The following is a 25098-nucleotide window of genomic DNA, read 5'->3' on the forward strand; positions in this document are numbered from 1 at the left end:
CTCCGTTCGGAGTCCAACCCAGACCTGGGACACATCAGCCATTCCCCCCCTATATTCTACATTCTCTCCACTCAGTCACCACAGACAAACCCCAGCCGTTTTCATCTCTAATGAAATCTCTGTCTGCTCTAGTTTTATGGATTCATTTGGAGTTTAACTGGCTATTAAGTTGCACGTTGACCTGCCTGGTGGGTCGTGTAAGTACTTGTAAGTGCCTTGTTTTTCACTGATGCGAAGTGTTTAGTGTTTTAGGACGTCCGTCCAACCCTGATCTGCTGTGACTGTTCTCATTGCAAATGGTAGAAGGTATTTATGCGTCCTGCGTTTGCGTTCATTGGCAAATCCACTTTTGATCTGGATACGTCAGAGGACAACCTCGCCTTTTCCTCAAAGATGGAGACCTTGTCTGTCCGGCCAGGAGGACGAAGCCTGAGCAGGCCATGCAGGAGGCCAGGGTCTGTCCTGTCTATAGTGGGTCTCCAGCCTTGTAGAACTGAAAGAGGATTAGAGAGATGGAGGTTACATCCTGGTCTCTAGAGGAGAGGAGGAAGAGTAGATTAGACTAGAGAGACAGTCACAGGCTACATCCTGGTCTCTAAGACTGAGCCGGTTTGTGGGAGGGGACGATGCTTCATGAAAAGCATTCTTTCCTCCCACCACTGAGCCTCAGTAGTGAGCATGGTCCTCCCATCTCTAATCTGCCAACATGATCTCAGCTAACATGGGAAAGTTCTCCCCAGAGGAATCCACAGACCTCCATCAATCAACGGGGTGATGGGTATCTAGAGAGTAGCACCAAAGAAAGGATTTTTCTTGCGTGGGTGTGTGCCAACAGCGTTAGCAGCGTAAAACGAGCACTGATAACTGTATTTTGCAAAATGAACATGATTTTTCCGCAGCAGAGCAAGACTCATATTTTAGAATTAGCAGTAGTTGTCTGGACCGGGTCCAGACAGAGAGTACAGTGTCGTAGGAGACCGGGAGAGACCGAGGGAGAGACCGAGGGAGAGTGGAAGCCTCTAGCGCCTGGCTCCTCAAGTCCTGACACGCTGCAAGGCCAAGACCTCAGGCTGGCTCGGCGGGCCGGAGTGGAGATGTTTACTGGGTTACATCATCCCTCTCCTCGCTCCAGGATCCGCTAAGCCTCCAGCCTCGCTTACGAGCGCCGCCCCCCCTCCCCCCCGGCGCAGCGTAACCTCCGCTCGCTCCTAGGACGGCTTTAATCTTCTCGGCCGCACGTACGCTTCCGCGCCGGAGTCGGAACATCTGGGGGGAGATTCGGGGAGATCGCAACCTCTGTGAACTACCCGCCTCATGGAGGAGGATTAGTCCTCCTGTTAGATGGCTGCGGTCCGAGAACTGGGCTAGACGGCTGCTTCTCCCCCACGAGGAAGAGCTAGCCAGTTTGTGTCTGGGGGGGGGGGGTGGTTCTGTCAGGATTAAAGTGCTGTGCTGACGGGGAAGGTGCGGGGGGGGGGTCTCTCTTTGTTCAGCACTCCTAATAACCCTCTGAGGGTGTGGAGGTCGGGGCCGAGGCACCGGCACCAGACTGGACACACGAGGTACCAACTGTTACCATGTATGGAGGAGGGAGCTGCTATTCCAGTGAGGTCACACTGGAGTCTGACCCTGTGCCTCCCGAAACAGGAGGCGTTACCACCACCGGAGTGCACGTCCTCAGCTTTGACAGGCTAAGGCCCTTTTTTATAGGAGGAGTTTTCTTACCTCCGACAGCAACACATTCGACCGTGTGGTTTTCCACGCTTTCTGACGCACAGGAGAGGGAGAAGGCGAGACGAAGCTAAAGCTAAAGTCTGCCACTTTCCCTGCCGCTGTCTGCTCACGTCACGCTCCACACTTTCAATCAGCCGAGGAGGTTATGTTCCTAGTGAGCGCTGTCGAAGCAGGGAAGATCTATTATCTGTGAGAGGTTTGCTCTGACTACTCCGCTGCCTATTACTATTACGCTGAGAAGGACGGTCTGTCTATACAGGCCTCTGGACGGGGTGGGATGTATACGTACCACTTCCTGGAAGGCGAGTCCCAGCAGATGTTTGTCTGTGTGGAGCAGAGAGGAACTCACCTCAGCGTGACCCCGGGAGTGTTTTCCAGTTCCACATAGGATTCTGGGAGCGAGCCATGTCAGCTCAGTAGTGTGTTGTACAGAGTAAGTACACCGTGGTGGCGTTGGATTTAATCACAGAAACGGGCCACCTGCAATCTGATCCGAGTCAAGCTGAAAGGCCGGGGATTTAAACGAGGGGCTCTCAGCGTGTCGTCGCGGATGTTTGTCTCGTGGTAATTGCGGCGACGGTGACCACCTGTCGCCCGCGAGCGTTGGTCTTTGCCTCATCCACGCCTCCGGTCCTCCCAGCTGTGCCCTACTTTCCCCGTCTCTGTTCACGGCGCTGGTTCAGACCAGGAAGCAGCTTGTGGGACCGATCCAGGACTCTGCTCAGGCTGCAGAAATCATTGGTTCTGTGTCGCTCTAATGAAATCTCCACAACAATGTCTCTTTGTGCAAGCTTTGCATCCTTATGCCTCAGTGACTGTGTTTGCTGTAAACTTGGCCCAGACTAACCTCCTCCCTGTCCAAAGATATGACAGAGGCCTCTTTCTCTGGGAATACAAAAGATGGGAGAAGGTTGACAGCACACCCAGTGGCTCCTCACTGAAGACTGGCAAGGAAGGGTCAGAGACCCAGAGGCTTCATAGTTATTGGAACTAGAGACGTCTTAACTTTGTTGCAGACAGAAAAGCATCCATATCGAAGCTTTCATGATGGTTATTCGACCGCTAGGTCACTAAGAGGACGCCTTCACTTCAGGTTTTTAACCCATGTCGATCTGCTCCACAGGTGTTCAGTACCTTCTCCAACGAGGACTACGACCGCCGCAACGATGAGGTGGACCCCGTGGCGGCGTCGGCGGAGTACGAGCTGGAGAAGAGGGTGGAGAAGATGGACGTCTTCCCCGTGGAGATCGAGAAGGGTGAGCGTCCTCTCTCGGCTTCCCCCCCCCCCCCCCCTCCCCGAGGACCCGTCTCTCTCCTGACCCCTGCCGGTCTAACCCGCCCTCTCGTCCTTCCCCCCCTCCCCCAGGAGACAACGGGCTGGGTATCAGCATCATCGGGATGGGCGTGGGAGCGGACCAGGGCCTGGAGAAGCTGGGCATCTTTGTGAAGACCATCACCGAGTGCGGGGCCGCCGAGCATGATGGGAGGTGAGACGGCCGAGTCCCGTTGAGTCCGGACCAACGCGCTCCCGCGTGCCTCAGAGACGGTTCAGCTTTCTGCCGCGACAGGTTCAGATGCGTTTTACACAAATCACACGCGTCACGGCGGCGAGGCACCAGGCTACCGCTCTCTCGATGGCACATCGACGCAGTTTAATGTCAGAGGCCACAAATGGCTGGTTTTCCCCAGGGCACCTCTGACACCCTCTCCAAACAGCTGGCCGTATTTAGAACCCTCCGGGGCAGCAAAAGAAAACAGCAGTTTCCGTTTCCCAGGGAATACGTCTCTGTGATGTGCCGCCAGTTTGGAAGAATCTGCGCATTTGATCTCCCAACGTTGTACCGGCGGAGGGGGGGGATCAACTTCCAGAAGGCAGACGATAATTACGACATCCCGCTGTGAAATCTTTTCCCGCTCTCTCAGGATCCAGGTGAACGACCAGATCGTGGAGGTGGATGGGATCAGCCTGGTGGGGGTGACCCAGCTGTTTGCTGCCACGGTTCTGAAGAACACCAAAGGCATCGTCAGGTGAGCTCAGAGTCCGGCCCCCCCGCCCCCCCGGCCCTCTGGACTCAGACAGAATCAGCTGAGGAGTGACTGCAGTGAGGAATTACTTCACAACCATCTACAGACTATTACATGTGACCGGAAACGACCAAGAGCCAGGATAAGGTCGGCTCGCAGGGAGAATTACGGGAGAAAACGCCTGTTCTTTATTAGAGTCTCCCACCGGATGAAACTATTATTAGATCGAATGTTAGTTTGTGTGTGCGTTCGTCACACTTGTACCAGAGCCCACCACTTGGGGGCGCTTGCCACAATTCATTTTTTTAACAAACGGAAAATATGATGCGCCTATATCACATGCCGGCTCCGCTCCATAGATAAATGTAAACTAGAAAAGCCCACGCCACTTACACACACACACACACACACACACACACACACACACACTCACTGCTTTTCCAACATACCCGACTAGTTACACTACGCAGCATGCATGGAGTCAGGGTTTATGTGTCAATGATTTACCATAAGCAAATGATTCATTACTTATACACACACACACACACACACACACACACACACACACACACACACTGAAGAAAAGGTTCAATAATCTGACTTCATTTAATTTCCCCCCAACACAACATCCTGTCGGATACAGCTCCTAGCGGTGTGAGTCAGACAGGAGTGAAGCTACAGTGAGGTATTTCAAAGCTACACGTGGAGGAAATTAAATGTGCTTGTGAGTGGGTGTCTAGTCCTAGTACTGGACCACTGCCTATGCTGACCTCTTGTGCTCTCACACGAACAGTTTCCTGATTGGCCGGGAGAAGCCGGGGACACAGAGCGAGGTCGCGCGTCTGATCAGTGAGACCCTGGAGCAGGAGAAGAACCAGCAGCAGCTAGACGACCCCTACGAACAGTCCACCGAGGAGGTAGGTCACACCCTCCCCCAGCCACCCCTACCCCAGCCTTACCCCTCACACCCTACCCTCCCCCAGCCACCCCTACCCCTCACACCCCTCCCACCCCTACCCCAGCCTTACCCCTCACACCCCTCCCCTCCCCCAGCCACCCCTACCCCAGCCTTACCCCTCACACCCTACCCTCCCCCACCCCTCCCCCAGCCACCCCTACCCCTCACACCCCTCCCACCCCTACCCCAGCCTTACCCCTCACATCCCTCCCCCAGCCACCCCTACCCCAGCCTTACCCCTCACACCCTACCCTCCCCCACCCCTCCCCCAGCCACCCCTACCCCAGTCTTACCCCTCACACCCCTCCCCTCCCCCAGCCACCCCTACCCCAGCCTTACCCCTCACACCCCTCCCCCACCCTCCCCTAACCCAGCCTTACCCCTCACACCCCTCCCCCACCCACCCCTACCCCAGCATTACCCCTCACACCCCTCCTCTCCCCCACCCACCCCTACCCCAGCCTTACCCCTCACACCCCTCCCCTCACCCACCCACCCCTACCCCAGCCTTACCCCTCACACCCCTCCCCCACCCACCCCGACCCCAGCCTTACCCCTCACACCCTGCCCTCCCCCAGCCACCCGTACCCCGACCCCAGCCTTACCCCTCACACCCTGCCCTCCCCCAGCCACCCCAGCCACCCGTACCCCAGCCTTACCCCTCACACCCCTCCCCTCCCCCACCCACCCCTACCCCAGCCTTACCCCTTACCACACGCAGCCCCAACCGCTCCACCCGCGCTCTTCTTCCTGTGTGGGTCCTGCGCCCGTGCCAGGCTCCTGTGGTTAGTCCGGTCCAGGCCCGGTCCAGGCCCAGTCAGCTGTTAAGTGAGTGGTTACTGTAGCAGAGTGAGTCAGCCTGCTGTCACCCTGGTGCAGTCTGTCTGTGTGGGAGAGGTGTGGGTTTGGCTCCCGCCCGCCTGCTGGGATTGTGAAATGTTTGCTTTTCAAAAGCACAAGCAACCACAGGACTTTGAAACCATGGAAGTCAGGGCTCCAGAGATGGAGACCAAGCTCAGGCCTATTCAATTCTGAGATACTTGACTGAACTTACTGTACACACCATCCTTTTCCAAGTACATTTTGATTTGATTAGGCTAGCCAAATACAAAGAGCTGTTGTTGACTTTGAAAAAGAAAGGGGATATTTGACCGTTGATGTGTAGGTATGCAAATCATCGGCATAGGAGTGTGTGGTTGTGTGAAGGGTCGTGTTGTTATCGGAGTGTGTGTGTGTGTGTATGGTGATAACATATTGATGTAAAGCTGAGGGGAGTTTCCTCTTGCTGTTGGTTGCTAAAAGACAACAATTGAAATAATTGTGAAAGCTACAGAGGAGAATGTAGCCAAGGAGACCATCAAAACCTACCCAAACCAGAAACCCTGGATCAACAATAACACGAGAGGCCCCAAAAAAGCACCCTGCTGCCTCCAAACTAGAGCTAGTGACTGGCAACATGGACGATTACAAGGCAGGAGCATACGACGTAAGGAGAACATGTATGATATTCAACCTGTCCTTGGCTCAGTCCATAGTCCCCACATGCATCAAGAAGTCCTCCATCATCCCCGTACCCAAGAAGCCAAGACCAGCCTGCCTCAATGACTCTCACTTCCGTGGGGATTTGGTGTTTTGAGAAGCTGGTCAAGGAACACATCTGCTCCTCACTGCCCAGCACACTAGACTCCCTACAGTACCACTATATCCAGAGAGTAATACACCCCACACCCCCACCCCTACCCTCGGGTCAGAACTGTACCAACACACACATATGATGAGGTGAGCCCCCCCTCGGGTCAGAACCGTACCAACACACAGATATGATGAGGTGAGCCCCCCCCTCGGGTCAGAGCCGTACCAACACACAGATATGATGAGGTGACCTCCCCCCTCGGGTCAGAACCGTACCAACACACACATATGATGAGGTGAGCCCCCCCTCGGGTCAGAACTGTACCAACACACAGATATGATGAGGTGAGCCCACCCCTCGGGTCAGAGCCGTACCAACACACAGATATGATGAGGTGAGCCCCCCCCTCGGGTCAGAACCGTACCAACACACAGATATGATGAGGTGAGCCCCCCCCTCGGGTCAGAACCGTACCAACACACAGATATGATGAGGTGAGCCCCCCCCCTCGGGTCAGAACCGTACCAACACACAGATATGATGAGGTAAGCCCCCCCCCTCGGGTCAGAACTGTACCAACACACAGATATGATGAGGTGAGCCCACCCCTCGGGTCAGAACTGTACCAACACACAGATATGATGAGGTGAGCCCCCCCCCCCTCGGGTCAGAGCTGTACTGGGCGTGTCGTCGCTGGGCACACTGTGGGTGTGGGGCACATGACTGGCTGGGTGATGTCATTGCGATGTCATTGTTTTGATTGCGTGCATTCCAGGAGGAGCACTACGAGGAGGAGGGAGGAGGGATCCTGGGGTCCAGCTTCTCTGGAGGGAGGTCCGTGGAGGTGTTTGACGTGCCGGAGACCGAGGCCTTGTTCATGCCCTCCAACATGGACTCCTCACAGATGGCCTTCAAGTTTAAAGAGGTATTTTTAGATGATCGGAATCAGATTTTTTTTTTTTTTTTTTCCATTGTAGTTTTTCAACGTACTAGGAATTTGCTTTCGGTCGTGGTGGATAACATGGATACAACATTGGACAGGGTGCAGGGACGAGACAGGACAGTGCAAAGACAAGGCAGTGCGAATGAGCTGTACAAAATGCTAGTGCAAAATAAGATGAGATAAAAAAAAAAAATATATACAAAGTGGTGTGGTCAGTGCATATACAGTGAGTGTGTAAAGTGTAAATTGTGTGTGTGGCGTGATATGTGAGTGCGGTGCATGCGTGATGATGACATTCAACTCTCCAACGGCTCTAAACCCTGTTTTATCCCAGCTCCAGCTCAAGAACAGCATAGCAGCAGCTGAAGTTGGCCAGCTGAAAGAGAAGGTACGTCAGTCATAGGGCTGTCACGGATGATTCACACTTTTCTATTGAGATTCAACTTTATGGGCCCTATTTTGGTGAATCCAACGCTGTCGGAAATGCAGACGCAAAAGTGAGGATGGCGGCGCTTTAAGGCGTGGCCAACACAATTTTGGTAATTTTGTGACTGCGGATTGTAAGAGGTTGGATTAAGCTAATCAAATACATGTGGGTGTGGTGGGGGCTTGATGGCCAATCACAACACCTGGTTTACATCCCTTTAAATATCAGAGCGCCAACTTTGTAGAAAAAGAACCCAAAAAAGAACCCACTGACTTACTGAGGCCTGTTTTCTAACATACCAAATAATGTACCACTGACTTACTGAGGGCTGTTTTGTAATGTACCACTGACTTACTGAGGGCTGTTTTGTAATGTACCACTGACTTACTGAGGGCTGTTTTGGAATGGACCACCCAACCTGACATTCCAAAGGTTGTCTTAATTTCTGGCCCTGGCGTAGAAAGGTGTTGTGTGTTGGTGTTGTAGGCACAATGCAGGCTATGGCGTAATCAGGATAACTGGCAAACACATGCGTCACCCTGGAGAGCTCAAAACCACCTGGATATTAATAGGCTGGACCCCCCATTTACATCAATGATACCGTAATCAGATGGTGCGTGCAACTGTGTTAAGAAATCTCATTTATACTTTGATTTGCCGGCTTAATGAGTCTGAAAATGAAATCATCTTGGTTTTATCAAAGATAAGGTTTAGTACTATACACCCCCAATTCCAATAGAGACAAAGTCTTTTATTGATCTCTTGATGTAATTCATTGTATGTTGTGTCCTATCTTTTATCTGGACACAACTCTGAAATAAAGTTTGATTGATACCTCTTGGCAATATATGTGCTGTCCAACCATGTAGTCTTACTCCATTTTCTGTAGTGCTAATGGAGAGGATAAAACCCTTTCACATAAGAAAACAATGTGCAAACTAAGATTTATTTAACAGGTCTATCTTACTTTGCAAAACATTCTGAGGTGATTCCAGACAGACAGGCTAACCCTGCATTCATATGTGTGCAGTGCACATCAATAAAGTCACCAAATTGCACAGAGCAATAGTGTTTGCCTTAAAGAGGTGATCTGGTTGGGTCTTCTCTTAACGCAAGAGGTGATCTGGTTGGGTCTATACGCAAGCACATTATTTGACACCAAACATGCATAGCGCATGACTGTTTTCATCTGATTTCAGTAGTCACACCTCCTATTGCGCTGGCCAACCCACTGTGGGACAAAGCCTTCGTTGCACACCACGAAATTGCCAAACTTGGCGGAGACAAGTAATATTGAGTTTGCGACGGACAAAACTGGTCAATGCTAGAGCATAATACCGCTTAGTATCAGCGCGAAAATAGAGCCCTACAAGTTACCTCAGGAGCTGTTGCTAAAACGTTGTCACTGCTCCCTAGCTGATGGCAGCAGAGGAAGAGAAAGTCGCCTGGGAGTCCAGAGAGGCGGAGCTGGAGCAGAAGGTGGAGGAGAACAGCCAGAAGGTTCTGGAGCTGGAGAAGTGCTGGGTGGAGGCCCAGGACCTGTGCAAGACCATCAACCAGCACCTGGCCGAGACCCAGAGCCAGTACGATGCTCTGGACAAGAAATACAACAAGGCCAAGAAGCTGCTCAAGGACTACCAGCAGAAGTGAGTCTACCGGGCGGGTCAGGTCAGAGGTCAGACCCCGACTCCTCCTCAGGTTCAACACTGTTTCGAGGCTGTGACTTCCGCTGAGCGAGTCTTCATGTTGACCCCAGCTCCCCTCAGCGCTCTAGAGTCCTCCAGGCCGAGTCTTGCCGTATCTAGAACAGGATGTTTGAGTGTTAGACTGATGGTCTCTGGTTCTTCCCTCAGGGAGATTGACTTTGTGAAGAAGGAGGAGGAGCTGAGGAAGGTTCTGGACGAGAAGGATAAGTGGTACAAGGAGCAGCTCGAGAGCCTGCAGGACAGGGTGAGCTTTGGAGTAAAGGTGCTGGAATACACCGTAATGGACTTGGCGGAGGAGGTGAGAGGTTCACTCCAGCGTCGTGTTCCTGCGTCCACAGATAGCCGCGCTGGAGTTCAGAGCGCCAGCGGCAGAGGGCGAGGACAGCGGGTCTGGACTGGACCCTGCAGAGGGCAGGAGGTGGAGCGCCCAGGGGAGCGAAGGCCCGGCCACCAACACACAGTCTGTGGACTCCCTATTGCAAGGTAAAGGCCTACTGGTCAACTCCCGCCTGACAAAAGAAACCATGATGTACTGGGCGATCATCTGAACGTGTCGCTTCTGAAGCGTGCTTCCCTGTCTTCATATGTGGCGTGCGCCGCATGTGTATTGAGAAGCGCCGTCTCTCGCCCTCAGATACAGACTGGAGCGAGGTGGTTCCGGAGACGGAGCGCTTGGACACCAGCGCACACCGAGCCAAGGGCCTGCTGGCCCAGAAGGCCCGGCGGCAGCGTCCGTCTCGGAACAAACTGAAGGAGAACCTGGGAGCGTCTGCGTGTCAGTCACAGGTCAGACAACAACCAAACTGTGTTCCAAACTGTTCCCTATAACAGAAGTACTTATAGATTATATAATGTGTTAGCCATTTTCTTCTAGTGTCTGAATTCTCAACGGTTAATTTGATTCACTTTATAGTCCACTGAGTGAATGAGTGAGCGGGTTCGAACACAGCTCCAGTCTCCCCTTTGGTCAGTGTTCAGTCACTCGATGAACTTCTGACTAGTCTCGCTCAGCCAGATCTATCTCCACACTTCGTTTAGGATGTGCCAGCACTGGAGGAAGGTCTGGCTGGACTCGTTACCATTCAGGGATAGGGGGGAAAAAACACTATTTCTTTAAGCCAATCATCTTAGGTTCGTAGGAGCGGTTGCTAGGTTGTTGTTTCTCGTTGTCTGTATTGAATCTGATTGGTCCGGGATTCAGATCTGTCACCACTGATTGGGCAGTAATAAGCTAATGACAAGGTTATCCCAAAAACCTTCATTCGTTGACTAACTTCTGACCAACTCATTAAGATTCTTCCCATCTGATTTTAGTGCACATACCGATACCAATACGCCTCTCTACTCGTCCTGCTGGGTTTGTCTCTGTATCCTGTCTCTGGACATGCACCCAGGTAAGCAGCTGTGTTTCTCCCTGCAGGAGCCTGAGGACGATGGAGAGGAGGAAGAGGAGGAGGAGGAGGAGGGTGAGCCTCCCAGGAGGAGGAGTTCCATCCAGGAGAGCCTGTCCCTGCCCCTGCCCACCTGTTACCCTGGCAACGGCCAAAGGGAGGAGCCCCCCGTGACTGCGGAGAGCTCCAGGAGCAAGGCGGAGCTCTGTGGAAGCCCCTCCCTGCCCCCCTCCCAGAGAGACAGCATGGAGAGCGGGGGGAGTCCCTCCCTGTCTTCCCCCAAGGACATCTCCTCCCCACACTCCCCCTCGGGCTTCCTGAGGAACGTTAAGAAGAGGGAGTCCAAAGGCAAAGGCAAGGAGCTCCGAGGTACAGAACCTCCGCAACAGAACCCCACCACTACAGAACCCGTCCTAACCTCCACCAGTCACCACTACACTCCAGTCCACCTACCAGGTCCTCATGCTAGTTGAGTTCACTGTCCATGATTTCATTGTGAAAATGTTTTGTCTCTCTTGTCCAGATGACGCCAACGAGAACGCGTCTGCAGGAAAACCGAAGCGGCGGTTCCCTGACTTTGGGTGAGTTGCAGTAATGATGGGTCATCAGTTTGCCGTTTCCGCTTGTCTTTTGGGTTCCTGTGTGACGTGAATCTTACTGAAACCAACAGAGGCCTCCGGAAGTCTGGTGGCAAAGGGAAGAAACAGGACAAGGAGGCGATGAGGGCGTCTCTGGACAGCAGGTACCACTACTACTTTACTACTTCCACTATATCACATGTAGCTAGTCCTACTATACCACTACTACTATACCACTATATCACATGTAGCTAGTCCTACTATACGACTACTACTATACTACTACTATACCACTATATCACATGTAGCTAGTCATACTATACCACTACTATTATACTACTACTATACCACTATACCACTATATCACATGTAGCTAGTCCTACTATACCACTATATCACATGTAGCTAGTCCTACTATACCACTACTACTATACCACTATATCACATGTAGCTAGTCCTACTATATCACATGTAGCTAGTCCTACTATACCACTATATCACATGTAGCTAGTCCTACTATACCACTACTACTATATTACTACTATACCACTATATCACACGTAGCTAGTCCTACTATACTACCATATCACATGTAGCTGGTCCTACTATACCACTACTACTATACCACTATATCACATGTCGCTAGTCCTACTACACCACTATATCACATGTAGATGGTCATACTATACCACTACTACTACTACTACTACTACACTACTACTATACCACTATATCACATGTAGCTCCTACTATACCACTATATCACATGTAGCTGGTCCTACTATACCACTACTGTATATCACATGTAGCTAGTCCTACTATACCACTACTGTACTACTATACCACTATATCACGTGTAGCTAGTCCTCTCACACTAAGACGAAGTGTGTGGTGTAATATAGGTGTAGTGTGAAGTAGTGGTGGTGTGTGACGGGTATCCCTGCCTGTGACTGAATATGGCCCCCAGGGCTCGACAGAGACCTCTGTGGTCTAGCGTAGTTGTTTGGGTTGCCGTGCGGAAGGTTGGTGGTTCGATCCCCCATTTTACTCACCTGTTACTTATGTAATCTGGTGTCCTTTGTCAAATTTTCTTAACTTGGTCTGTGGTCCCAGGGGGTCTGCAGAGCTGCTGGAGGAGTCTGGGGGGAACCTGTCTCCCTCCGAGTCCATGACCTCCATCCCCACCTGCATGCCCTTCTCCTGGTTCGGGGACCGGGACAAGGAGCCGTCGTCCTCCAGCAGCAGCCTGCCCTACACAGCTACCGAGACGGGCAGCGAGCTGAGCCAGGAGCGCAGGAACAAGGTGAGAACACACACACACATATGTGCACACACACATACACACGTGCATGCATATATATACGCACGTACAGACACACACACAAACACACATATGCATACTGCATTTACATGCGCGCGCGCAAACACAGTGAAAAACAAACATCCCCTTTTGATAGGCCTACAGACATACGCAGGCTGAGTCAGTTTAGTGCTTTTTTTTCCCTCAGTGGGCACAGATGTTTCATAACTAATGAGTCATCTAGAGGAGGAACCCAAGCAGCTGACTTACTGTGATTGAGTTAAGAGATTTTTTGACCCGGGGGAGTTACTGTACATTCCATTGTCTCTGTGGGACGAACCCCAGGCCAGGCCGCGTCAGTGAGTCGACCCAACCCCCCCCCCCCCCTACTCAGTCACAGCTAGACGGCGTCACGACGAGCCGGCCAGCGCCAACATGGTGATTCACTGGCCAGTCATCCACTCTCCCAGAACTTTATGGAAACACTCAATCCAGTACATGGTGCAGCAGAGGGCTGGTCAGTGTAGGGATGTGGTCGGTGACCAGTTACCTCCGCTCCCTGGACGCAGCCGGGCGTACGGACCCCGTCTTTAATCACAGAACGACAGAGGCGGATCCCACTGGTGTTTTCAGTGGCGTTTTCAGTAGTAGACGTTGTGAACCATCAAACAGGACTTTTCCCCTGGTCCTGCCAGCCAACTGCTTGGTTAAGGGTTCTTGTTTTGCGGCAGCTAGGACTGTGCGTCAGCCTCAGTGTACAGCACAGTGTGACGACCCCCACGAAGCAGATCTCTGACCAAGCGTCCTTCTTTCAAACAGACAAATCTGTCCTGGTCTTCTCTGTTCAGTCGCTCGTTAGATTTGGTACAGTATGATTTCTTCTTTTCACCGTGAATCATAGACGAGTCTGTACAGTAGATTAACTAACACCTCTAGTTTGATTGTTCATCTCACCTCTAGGTACTAATACAAACAAACAGTCATGTGTTTTAGTGATATGTGGTATTGTGTTAAGTACACAGCATAATCAAATTTTGACTTTCACCTAAGATGGAATCTAAATTAATTATTTTATGACAATTTATAGAATCTATTCTCTTGATGCATTACCACATTGTTATTTCAGTAGTGTGTCCGTGTTCCACCAGTAAAACTAGTTGTTGGTGTGGTGTTGGTAGTTTTGTTGAGTTGTAGATGTAGTTTGTCCTGTTTGAAATGTTTTGGTGTTTTGAGTAATCACTTGATACCCCGGTTGGTTTTGTGAATGTACATCAACAGACTTATATCCTGTCTGCCTCTGCTGTGATAATTTGAGTAATCTGGACTAATAGCATAAAATGATCAAAGTGAATTGACTGATTTTTATACAATATAGACTGTTCTTGGTCCCCACCCGAGATCCTTCATCCCACATGAAGACGTGTTGTTGAGTTTGTCTAGTTAATGCGCTCCTTGTCTCCACTTGTTACAGAGTTTGTCAGTCATAGATGATTCTAACCCTGGCAGTCCCAGTTCAGACATCTCAGGGTTAGTCGCTGAGCCCAGTTTGTCTGGGCGCTCACACACTTTAATCTTCTCTTCCGACGAGGTGAGTGCTCTCTTTGTTCCACGGCCACAAAGGATGTGTGGGATGCTGGGTTGTGGCTGAATGGGGATGTTCTCAAGCATGCTCTTCTGAGTGATCGCCCCCCCCCCCCCCCCCCCCCCCCCTCCCCTCCAGGATGATGAAATCACAAACGGCGGGCTGAGAATGAACTTGCATGTGTGCGCCGAGCCTGTCTGTGTGGGGGATAAAGCAAGTGTCTGTCCTCAGCTGCAGGCGCTGGGGAGGAGCCAGCTGAGCTAGCGCTACATCCTCCTGAAGTGATTCTGTTAATGTCCTCTTCCAGTCTGTTTGCTGTTCGCCAGCCTGCGACTCTGTGCTGTTCTTGTGCCGGTTTAGTGATGATGTATTTGTTTTTGTTCTTTTTTTGTTCACCTTTTGTGTTTTTATTTGATAAATTATCAAATAACTGTCATTTACTCAGTAAAACAAACTGCACAGTGTTTTGAAACAAGCGGACCCACGTGAGCATGCTCTGCATGTTTTGGATTGGAGGTTGTTGTCAACGCTGAATGGACAGTGCACATGGCTTGGTGTGTCATGTTGGCCTGTGTGTTTGCAGCACATGTACCAGAGCTTTGCATCATGACTGGATGCTTATTACAGTACAGTATTTCATGTATGACCTGGGTGACCGACTAGCCGTGCGTTTATTTGGAAATCTGGCACCATGCGTTTCTCTCTCTGCTCTCCAGACCTTGGATGATGACCCAGCACCAACAGGGAAGGAGTATCAATGGCAGAACCGGCCTGTCTCAGAATGGACCAATCAGCAAGTCTGTCACTGGTTGATGGGCATGAACATGGACCAATACACCCCTGAGTTCACTGCCAAGGGGGTGGACGGCCAGCAACTCATGAACCTGGACAGTGACAAGTTGAAGGTGAGAGGGTGACACTGATGTGACCAATGTCCAGAACTCATGTGTTGAGTTGACAGAATCAGGCTGATTGAATCAGGCTGATTGGACAATCATTCAGAGGGACAGAAACACTTTCTTCAGTATCATCCAAATACAGTAGGGACTTGAGTTTCACAGCAGTCCAGCTCTGGAGGTTTTGACTGCCACCTTATGGACAAAAGTAAACCTGTCAAATAGTCCAATCTACTGCGCAGTCGATTATAGTAGAACCTCAGAGATCCGAACCTCAGATATCCGAAAACCGGAGGTATAGCTTATAGAAGTTAGCTTCTATATTTGGTTAATTGCAATGCCTTTCTGATTGTTCAAATGTCATAGAGGGTAATTATTGATTTATTATGAGTTTAACTCAAATTAATATTTCATTTAGTAAATTTGGTTTATTTTGACATCACTTCCAGAATTACAAACAGTTATGAACGACCCTCATTCCCGATGTGTTGGGATCTCCGAGGTTCTACTGTACATCCAGGAAAAGGCCTTGTGCAATAAACAAGAGAATAGTTCAATAAAGAATATTCAGATATGTACTGTCTATAATGACTTGATCCCTCCCAGGCCCTGGGCGTGTCCAGCCAGAGTGACCGCTCCACCATCAAGAAGAAGCTGAAGGACATGCGCAAGGCCCAGGAGAAGCTGGAGAAGCAGAGAGAGAAGAAGGAGAAGGAGGCCAGACGCAGCGGGAAGCTGCCCCCCAGCACCGACTCTGTCTGCTGAGACCCCCCACCTGACCCCACCTCCACTGACCCCTGGATCAGCTCCATTTCACACATGCTGTATACTGTAAGTGTCGTCCACTTCACCTATGCAGTTAGAAGCACAAACATGTTCATGCCGTCACACACGTTAGTTGTGTGTCTATAATGACCACTGGCATGGTACTGTAGTGCTTGCTCTAGTGTTGTGTGTAACGTGCAGTTTGGACGAATCATATAAGAATTATATGAACATAGCAACTCTACTCTGTCGGTCTTGTTACTATTGACTATATTCTGTCTTTGCTTTAAAATAGTTTACAACTATTCTCTCTATTTTAATCTAGTCAGATATGTCTATGACTGTTAGATGTGACAGTCCTGCCTTTGATACTATAACGTTGAGGTTGATCGGGAAGACGGGGGAATATGAAATTGATGATGACAAGTGTTTGGTATGTGACCAAAAACAAAACCTAACATGTTTTTACCACTATAAAGCTGTAGAAGCAGTACGTTGATCTTTTTGTTTCCTGATATAATGTAGTTGGCAGGATATGTGCACATTTATCTACACAGCAAGTGGAATGACTTCAGTACTGCTTTTTATGTTTTATATTTTATTTTTGCTAGTGTAACTTGCCTCTAGTCATGTACAGATATTTCCTTGCAGGAACTTTGTACAGTTATTCAGATAAAAGCACTATATTGTCTTTTAAGCTTCAAAGGGTGACAAGGTTTTACGTGTATAAACAAAGTTTTATACATACAGTATGCCTATTAACTGCATAACTTTTTAAAATGGAATTAATGATTAAGGATCATCGTTTTCTACTTTATACTTTTTCTACTAAGTAGAATAGCCTCTAGGGAGAGAACGTTTTTGCTAAATGAAAGGCAAAGAGAATCAAGTGATGACAAGGAAAATGCTGCTGATACCATCTCCACCTGTGCCTGAGTTATGAGGATGGATGATGTACTACTCTGTGCCTGAGTTATGAGGATGGATGATGTACTACTCTGTGCCTGAGTTATGAGGATGGATGATGTACTATTCTGTGGTCCAATTGAGCTGACAAGTTTCATGTGTTGCCAGAATGGTACCAAGATGTTCATTGTTATTTTAGACGGTGAGCACTCCCTCCGAGGGTGAACAGAGATGTGCCTGTGACGAGTCTGTTGAGCTGTTGAGTTTTATCTTGTGTCAACAGGAATGTGAGGGTGCATGCTGAGCTCCAAGCGTTTTTAAATATTCATTTTCTTTTTCCAGCATGATTCAACGTTTTATTGATTAAAATGGACTGCAAGTAAGAACATACTTGTTAGATTTGTTCAAAAAAGTGCTACGCCTTATTCCTCTATTCTTGGTACATACTGTCAAAGCAGCGCAAATAAACTAATTTTCATATCTGAAGTGTGGTTATGACATCTGTATGTGTTTGGTTTTCATCTGTAGTGTGTAATATTGTCCCCCTCAGACGCTAAATGAGTCTGTTTGATGGTACCAAACCCAGGACTCGAGCAAACTACAGTATCTGTCCCCAGCCTAACTGTATGTCTACTGATTCTCTGACACCAGATACACAAAGCAGCAGCTGTAACTATTAACTGATATACACATCTGCATATCAGGCTTTCATTCAGTTTATTAAACTAATTTACATTATATCCCATTTAACACGGTTGAGAGCTGACATAAAAATGATAACCTACATATAAATTGAAAGATTCATTATATACAAATTGCAACCTAGACAAACCGTTTCCTGTATCAATTGTTTCATATAGTATTTGTTTTCAACCAAACTAGAATCTGTTCTATTCTACTGGTACTGTAAGTGGAAAATAAACCATCCCTCAATGTGCCAATCTATCTAGACACAGAGCCCACAGCTGCATCATTTACTAACAAACTACATCCTGGCCTTCAGCCAGAGAAGTACAGTACATACTGTATAAATAACCATCCAGAGAAGTACATACTGTATAAATAAACTCTTCAGCACAAAGTAAGTCCTCCCTGTGATGCACATCAGGAATCTAACATGAAACATCAGGACGCTAACATGGCATTTAGCATTTCATTCATGAAGAATTTTAGTGAGTCTTCAAACCACTGCATACTAAGGATGTTAGGGAAATATGTTCCTCATCAAACCACTGCATACTAAGGATGTTAGGGAAATATGTTCCTCAACACAGCAAAGAAAACTTTGAACTAGAACTCATAGCCTACTGTTTCTACAATGAAATTGGTTTGACCCTTTTTTTAATGACCAAAGAGAATTTGTAACATCACCAGCACATAATTGTTCATTCTCCTAGTTGAAGCCAGCCCTCTGGAGCCTAGAAGCTGCGGAAGGTGGTCATGTCTTTGGGCTCCTTGCTGGGGACACACCAGTCATCTGCCTCGTGGATGGTCTTGTAATGCTTCCAGGCCGACTTGTTGTAGACGGGGAGCCTCTCGATGGACTCCGTGGATAATGCCTGATTATTTTGGGGGGGGTAAAAAAAAAATGTTGGTCATTATTTTGTATATAAGCATAATTATGGAGTACAAGTAAATAACCATTTCAGTATTTGACTGTTACCCGGATGTAAATGATGGCATCGGTGCCGTAGCCCTCCAGGGAGTACAGCTTCAGGTCTCCTTGGAAGTACCTGGCATACAGCCGGGAGATGGGCAGGCCGTACCCATAACCAGCCTGGGGGGAGACGGACAGAGCAGGGAGGGATTATGTGATGAATGGGTTAAATGATGAATGGGTTAAATGATGAATGATTTGAGTTTGAATGCTGTAGTCTGTGTTGTTCCGGGTGGGTCTCTGCTAGTCTGTGTTGTTCCGGGTGGGTCTCTGCTAGTCTCGCAATGCCAGACTTTGGAGATCTCCGCCTCCGTAAAGTCTGGAGACGTCTCCAATTCATAATAGTCACTAGAACTGAGCCAAAAACCGACGCCACCAATCAGAACCACTACCTACATCTCCAACAGGGTGAAGGACCCGCCTCACCGGAAATTATGTCCTCCAAACAAACTGGAGTGGAGAATCAAAACAAAACGTTCACTGCCCCATTAGGAAGGACCGCCCTAAAGACATTAGATTGGTTCTACTGTACAATGCAGTTTTTTTTACAATCTCAAATTGTTTCCACCCACTTTCAGCGACGAAACCTGGATGAATGTCTTCAGTCTAGTTGAGTGCAGCGTTTAGAGGCTGACTTGTGAGTCTAGATCTCTGCTGTCTGTGTTGTGCCAGGACAGTCTGTGTGGTGTGGTCTGTGTTGTGCCAGGTGGGGGTCTGTGTTTTGTTGTACCAGGTGGGTCTGTGGTCTGTGTTGTACCATCCCAGGTAGGTCTATGTTGTGCTGTACCAGGTGGATCTGTGGTCTGTGTTATGCTGTACCAGGTGGGTCTGTGTTATGTTGCTGTACCAGGCGGGTCTGTGTTATCTTGTGTTATGTTGTACCAGGTGGGTCTGTGTGGTCTGTGTTATGTTGTACCAGGTGGGTCTGTGTTAATGTACGTTGTACCAAGTGGGTCTGTGTTGTGTTGTACCAAGTGGGTCTGTGGTCTGTGTTATGTTGTACCAGGTGGGTCTGTGGTCTGTGTTGTACCAAGTGGGTCTGTGTTGTGTTGTACCAGTTGGGTCTGTGTTATGTTGTACCAGGTTGGTCTGTGGTCTGTGTTGTACCAGGTGGGTCTGTGTGGTCTGTGTTGTGTTGTACCAGGTGGGTCTGCTTGGTAGGTGCTACCAGAGGGCCTCACCAGCGGGGTGGCTCTGGAGGCCTCCATGCTGGGCTTGGGGGCGGTGGAGTAGGTGTAGGTGAACAGCCTGTCAATCTTCCTCAGCGGGACCCCTCCTCCTCGGTCGCTCACCTGGGGAGGACGAGCAACACGGATGAGCCTCACCATCAGTATGGATGATGACAGGTGGGGGTGCGCTAGTTTGCCCATGAAATGACCAATTGTACTGGATCATATCTACATTTGCTCAGTTTAGATAAAAATAAGTAGTTCAATGACTTGGTTTCCTTCAAAAGTACAAAATGCCGTTTAGCTTTATTCCCAAACGTTGGGCAGGAAGAGAGATTCAGATCGACATGCAGGAAGACAGGAATCACCACTGCACAAAAAGAACAACACACTTTTATGGTGACACTGACGTCATTTCCAGCGGAAAAAACGTCATAATTTAGCGGCGTTTTGGGGCGGTCATTAGACACACGTGGGACTAGAAATATAGACAGGAGAGGGGGTCAGGGCTTGGACCCCATGTACTGTAACTCTACAGCCTGTCTCACTCCCAGGGGCGGTTTAGTAAGGCACATTTCAACAATACATAAGACGAGCTGTACCACAGCAGAGAAACTGAGACCTGCAGGCTAACCTTGATTACAGAGTAGTAATCAATCATTTCCTTTCCAATCAGCAGCCCCCTGCGTAGCAGCTGTGCGGTACCTTGACGGTCAGGTCCTCGGAGCCCAGGGCCACGCGGGCGTGGACGGGGGGGTACTCCAGCGCGTCGCCATACAGCTCCATGGTGGCTCGCATGGCGTTCTACACAAAACAAACATCGTTAGCATCGTTTTATTCTATTCACGCCGTACAGCAATTCAATTGATGAAGTATTGACCTCATTATCGATATTGCTGTTAGTAAAAACCGAAAGAGCCGGTAACTGAAATGGTGAAAACAGGCAGACTGCACCTTGAAGAGTTCAAACACCATGTGGTAGAGGTGTGATGGTACATACACCATAGTCACCGGCTTCTCCTCGTCCTTCACTGTCAGGCCACAGGGGAAATATTACATTTATGAGCCATTCTATTACTGTACCATCAGGCTAATATGTTATCGTCCTCAGGTAAGCTGTGCTCCAAGTTAGGAAATCTTAAATATTACCGTTAAATTCCTCCAGTATCAACTCTGGAGAGTTCATGTAGTACCGGTCACAAAGGTTCCTTGCATTTTCATAGGCGTCTGTGGGACAAAGGATACAGGTTTACCCTGTTATACTGAGGAGCATTACAGGAACACATCTGAGCATGTTGGTGAACCACTACTTTATCATGTAGCTTTATTTATATTATATTTTAATCTGTTTGATTTTAAACTGCTTTTATAACCATGTATTATGTTTTTACAATGTGTTGTTTTTAAATTTTCTTTTTTCATTTTGGAAAGCTCTGTGTTGCATGTCCTTGTATGAACATGTGCTATATAAATAAACTTGACTGACTACAGAACACACTCACCCCTGACCACTTCAGTGACTCGACAGACAGGGTCAATGCTCCCGATGTGTTTAGGATGTGCTGGGTTCACCCTGGCTTTGCCTCCAAAGAGCAACACTAGGACCAAAGAAACAGAGAAAGCATTTATTGGTATAATAATAGTACACAAGTTACAGTATGATAGCTTATGCTGCAAGATGCAATATATTTCAATCAATCAATATCCTTTATTTAACCAGGTAAAAAAAACTTGTTCGTCTACCGTATCTACTTCCAACTGTCCATTCAAAAATGGCTGCTGAAACAGTTACTCTGCTGAGCAAGGTTCTGTCCCTTGTGGTGGACATGTGAGAGGTGTGACAGACGGTTCGAGGACATGTGAGAGGTTTGACAGACGGTTGGAGGACATGAGAGGTTTGACAGACGGTTGGAGGACATGTGAGAGGTTTGACAGACGGTTCGAGGACATGTGAGAGGTTTGACAGACGGTTGGAGGACATGTGAGAGGTTTGACAGACGGTTGGAGGACATGTGAGAGGTTTGACAGACGGTTGGAGGACATGTGAGAGGTTTGACAGACGGTTGGAGGACATGTAAGAGGTTTGACAGACGGTTGGAGGACATGTAAGAGGTTTGACAGACGGTTGGAGGACATGTGAGAGGTTTGACAGACGGTTGGAGGACATGTGAGAGGTTTGACAGACGGTTGGAGGACATGTGAGAGGTTTGACAGACGGTTGGAGGACATGTAAGAGGTTTGACAGACGGTTGGAGGACATGTGAGAGGTTTGACAGACGGTTGGAGGACATGTGAGAGGTTTGACAGACGGTTGGAGGACATGTGAGAGGTTTGACAGACGGTTGGAGGACATGCGAGAGGTTTGACAGACGGTTGGAGGACATGTGAGAGGTTTGACAGACGGTTGGAGGACAGACAACATGCTCACTGTGCTGGTTGAGCAGCATCCTGATGGATATTCTGCTCATGTAGAAGCGGTCCAGGAAGTATTGCACGTTCTGGCTGACGACGGGGTCTGTTCCATAGGCCTCCTTGTACTCCACCACCCCCTGGGCCATGGTGGGAATGACATCATTGTGTCGGTTCACAATTTTTATCACAGCATCTGTAAAACTACACAGAACATGGGCATCAAACGAATAGCGTCTCAAAACTGAGGAATGGGTCTGGTCATCACAGTGAGTAACGCTGGTGGTGTTACGTATGAGACTGAAGTTCAGAGGCACTTGTCGAGCACGTAGGGCAGGTTCCGATGTACCCCCATATCGACACTCGCTTTGTTTTCCGAGAAGCATGTGATCGATGACAAACGAGGCCTCGGTCACATGATCGGTTTAGCTTGATATTCAGGTGGATCGACATAAGCAAGTGAGACACGCCTTACTTTGAAGGTTGTAGTAGTTGGTTGATTGTTGCGTCGAGTTGGAAGTGTATCAGAAATGTTCAGGGGTGTTTTGCAGGAGTTTGTTGGAGGAGTAAGAGAGTTTGGAGGAGTTGAGGAGTGGTCAAGTTGTCAATCAAAATCAGTAAATCAGTAATGTTTCGGCACTCTGTGACAGGTGCGACGTGATATTGGCTGCTCTAAATTATCTTTTCCAGCAGGTGTCAGTAGTGTACAAAGCATTGAGGCCTCGAGTAATGAAGCTATTAGCGATGTGCCTAAAAGCCTCGGTGTTTTAGAAAGCCTCATTTCGCCATCAGTACCTGCAGCTGTCGCACTCTTACAAGTTTATTAACTTACTCATATGTGACTTTATCATCATCTGTGTTTTTGTCCTTGAACTCAAGAATCTCCTGAAGACTTTGCATATACCTAAAGTAAAGAACACTGTGGTTAGGGGGAACTTATTTTACTGACTTATTTTACAGACCTGTAAAACAACTCCGAGTTGAAGGTCAGGGAGCAACCGTACTCACCAGCTCTGGACCAGCTTCACTGATGGGGTACTTAACAAATTGTCAGGCAACAAGTTAATTTCCTTCATTATGTTGGCCAACCTCACAGGTAACTCCTGTCTAAGGAACACGAACGACGTTTTCTCACAAGCATTTCCTGAACCTGCAGGTAGAAACAGAACACAATTTTGATAGTGCTAGGCTAGCTACTGTAGGTTAAAAAAGCAGAATCAATGTTACCATTATCTAATCTAGCCAGATAGCAAATCAATAGTAGTAACGTTAAATTGAATGGCCAATATTCTTGAATAAGTATTAGCACAGCTAGGCTAGCTAATATTTAACGTTACCGAAATCCAGGAACTGTTTAATGGAGAGGGGAGAGGGCGAGAATCTGGAGTAAAAATCAATATGCTTTCCGATGGAGACGCTGCTCCGCAGGGCTCTTAATATCCTCATTTTGGCTGCTGATGGTGTTGGTCTGGGGTGCTGAATGGAGGTGTAGTTGTAGCTAGCCTTAGCTTAGCAGCTAGCTAGCTAGTGCTACAAAGTCGGAAACGGAGGAGCTGTAGATGATGAGCCATAGGTTGATCATCGCTAGTTTATCTAGCAAGCTGCCAACAGAAAGCTGCAATGTAAACGTGGGCGTTTACATCATATCATGCTCAAACTTGTTTAGCGAGTACTCAATCTAGCAAGATATTCATGCCACCTGGTAGGCTACAGCTGCTAGCTGGCTAGCTGTCAAAACCCTGTTCCCTATTGGCCCATGCTTGGTCAGTGACATTTCCTACGTCAGCAGGTCACGCACAGAGAAGAGAAGTGGCTCGACTGTGGAGTGTTGAATATCAGTGGAGTTCATTTCAGACAGAGGAGTGTTGAATATCAGCAGAGTATCATGTAGAATACACAATGAAGGGCCGGGTGCAGTTGTCTTGCAGTACGTATAGAATGTACGACAAAACATGCACTGTGATGGAAATAAAAAATAAATACATATTAACCCATTTCTACTCTTTTTATTTATTTTTTATTTTTTTCTCCCACATGTACAGTAGTAGCCTAGTCAAGTTACATCTGTACTGAATGAATTAACAGCCAGTGGAGAGACATTCTGAGATATTTCCCTTTGAAATATATTGGCCTCTCTGTTGTAAAATAAAGTACAATATTGAATTTGACAGAGACAATCATGACTTAAACACATTACAAGATAGAGCAAAAGTCCAATGTAAACAAAACTACCCGAAGACCACAGAAATCATACATTTGGAGTGATCTCCTGAGTCCTGACCAAGTCAATAGGGATGCATTTTACTATTAAAATGCATCACAAGCTTTCAGAAGTGTTATTGCAGACAGTAGTTAAATACTTATGGAGGGGTATTTTAACATTAAAGGCAAGTATTACATTAATCTAAACTTTTAACATGGGCAAACTTTCAACATGGGCAAACACCTGTGAGGTAGCTCTCTAAGAATACTCCAGTTGACTAATATATTTACTAAAGACTACTGAAATAAAAGTAACAAAATAAGTATTCTCCATAATTGTATTGTCAGTTCACAGTTGTCAGTTGAGCTAGCCAAAATATATCTCACAGTATTTGCACCAAAAAGAAAAAACTTTAAACATGGACACTATTGGATTGCAAAACCTCTTGAGTGAACAAATACAAGCAATGAGTCCCGAATACAATTAATGCATGCTTTCTGTACTTTTTAGTCAGACTGTGCATCACTATAAAAATAGCAGAACCATTTATTTAGTTATACTAAGATGTGAATTAAAAAGTCTTTGGCCAAATAGATATGTTTCTATTTTACAGGTGATGGTAAAAAATAAATATACAGTGTGCTAAATTATTTAAATATATACAAAACATACAAAATATTCCAGTCGGTACTGTACATTGCAGGAATCAGACAAAAAAGATATAAACTGAGTAAAACCAATGTAATAAATGGAAAGTAAGCGAAGAGATCTAGAGACTCTCAGTTTATCATCTTACTGTTTGATGACAGTTAACCA

At 48.0% G+C, this 25098-nt stretch overlaps 2 protein-coding genes across 4 annotated transcripts in view; one reads left to right on the plus strand and one right to left on the minus strand.

Moving 5' to 3' along the window:
* ppp1r9ala (protein phosphatase 1 regulatory subunit 9A-like A) overlaps positions 1-17324 on the plus strand; it is a 32532-nt gene extending 15208 nt beyond the window's left edge. The window contains exons 2-19 of one of the 3 annotated variants that reach the window (XM_084443383.1): positions 2858-2990; positions 3101-3221; positions 3658-3762; positions 4553-4676; positions 7126-7275; positions 7628-7681; positions 9137-9366; positions 9574-9670; positions 9765-9909; positions 10061-10212; positions 10847-11186; positions 11341-11398; positions 11488-11559; positions 12509-12698; positions 13515-13559; positions 14167-14283; positions 14994-15182; positions 15780-17324. In XM_084443383.1, the coding sequence (XP_084299509.1) occupies positions 2858-2990; positions 3101-3221; positions 3658-3762; positions 4553-4676; positions 7126-7275; positions 7628-7681; positions 9137-9366; positions 9574-9670; positions 9765-9909; positions 10061-10212; positions 10847-11186; positions 11341-11398; positions 11488-11559; positions 12509-12698; positions 13515-13559; positions 14167-14283; positions 14994-15182; positions 15780-15938 (2481 nt within the window). In that variant the 3' untranslated portion in view covers positions 15939-17324. The remainder of the gene's footprint in view (positions 1-2857; positions 2991-3100; positions 3222-3657; positions 3763-4552; positions 4677-7125; positions 7276-7627; positions 7682-9136; positions 9367-9573; positions 9671-9764; positions 9910-10060; positions 10213-10846; positions 11187-11340; positions 11399-11487; positions 11560-12508; positions 12699-13514; positions 13560-14166; positions 14284-14993; positions 15183-15779) is intronic. The other 2 variants (XM_084443384.1, XM_084443385.1) reach the window with 2 other exon arrangements.
* A 220-nt stretch (positions 17325-17544) lies between these two features.
* pdk1 (pyruvate dehydrogenase kinase, isozyme 1) lies at positions 17545-23786 on the minus strand. The gene is made up of 11 exons (XM_084443374.1): positions 23417-23786; positions 23088-23229; positions 22912-22983; positions 22099-22283; positions 21173-21268; positions 20820-20897; positions 20625-20701; positions 20376-20474; positions 19683-19793; positions 18508-18621; positions 17545-18403 (listed from the first exon to the last, which is right to left on the minus strand). Exons 1-11 carry the CDS (start codon positions 23523-23525, stop codon positions 18263-18265), a joined length of 1224 nt encoding a protein of 407 aa, XP_084299500.1. The 5' UTR covers positions 23526-23786; the 3' UTR covers positions 17545-18262.
* Positions 23787-25098: the final 1312 nt, after the last annotated feature.

Source organism: Borostomias antarcticus (assembly GCF_949987555.1).
Source record: "Borostomias antarcticus genome assembly, chromosome: 9".
NCBI classification, from domain to species: domain Eukaryota; kingdom Metazoa; phylum Chordata; class Actinopteri; order Stomiiformes; family Stomiidae; genus Borostomias; species Borostomias antarcticus.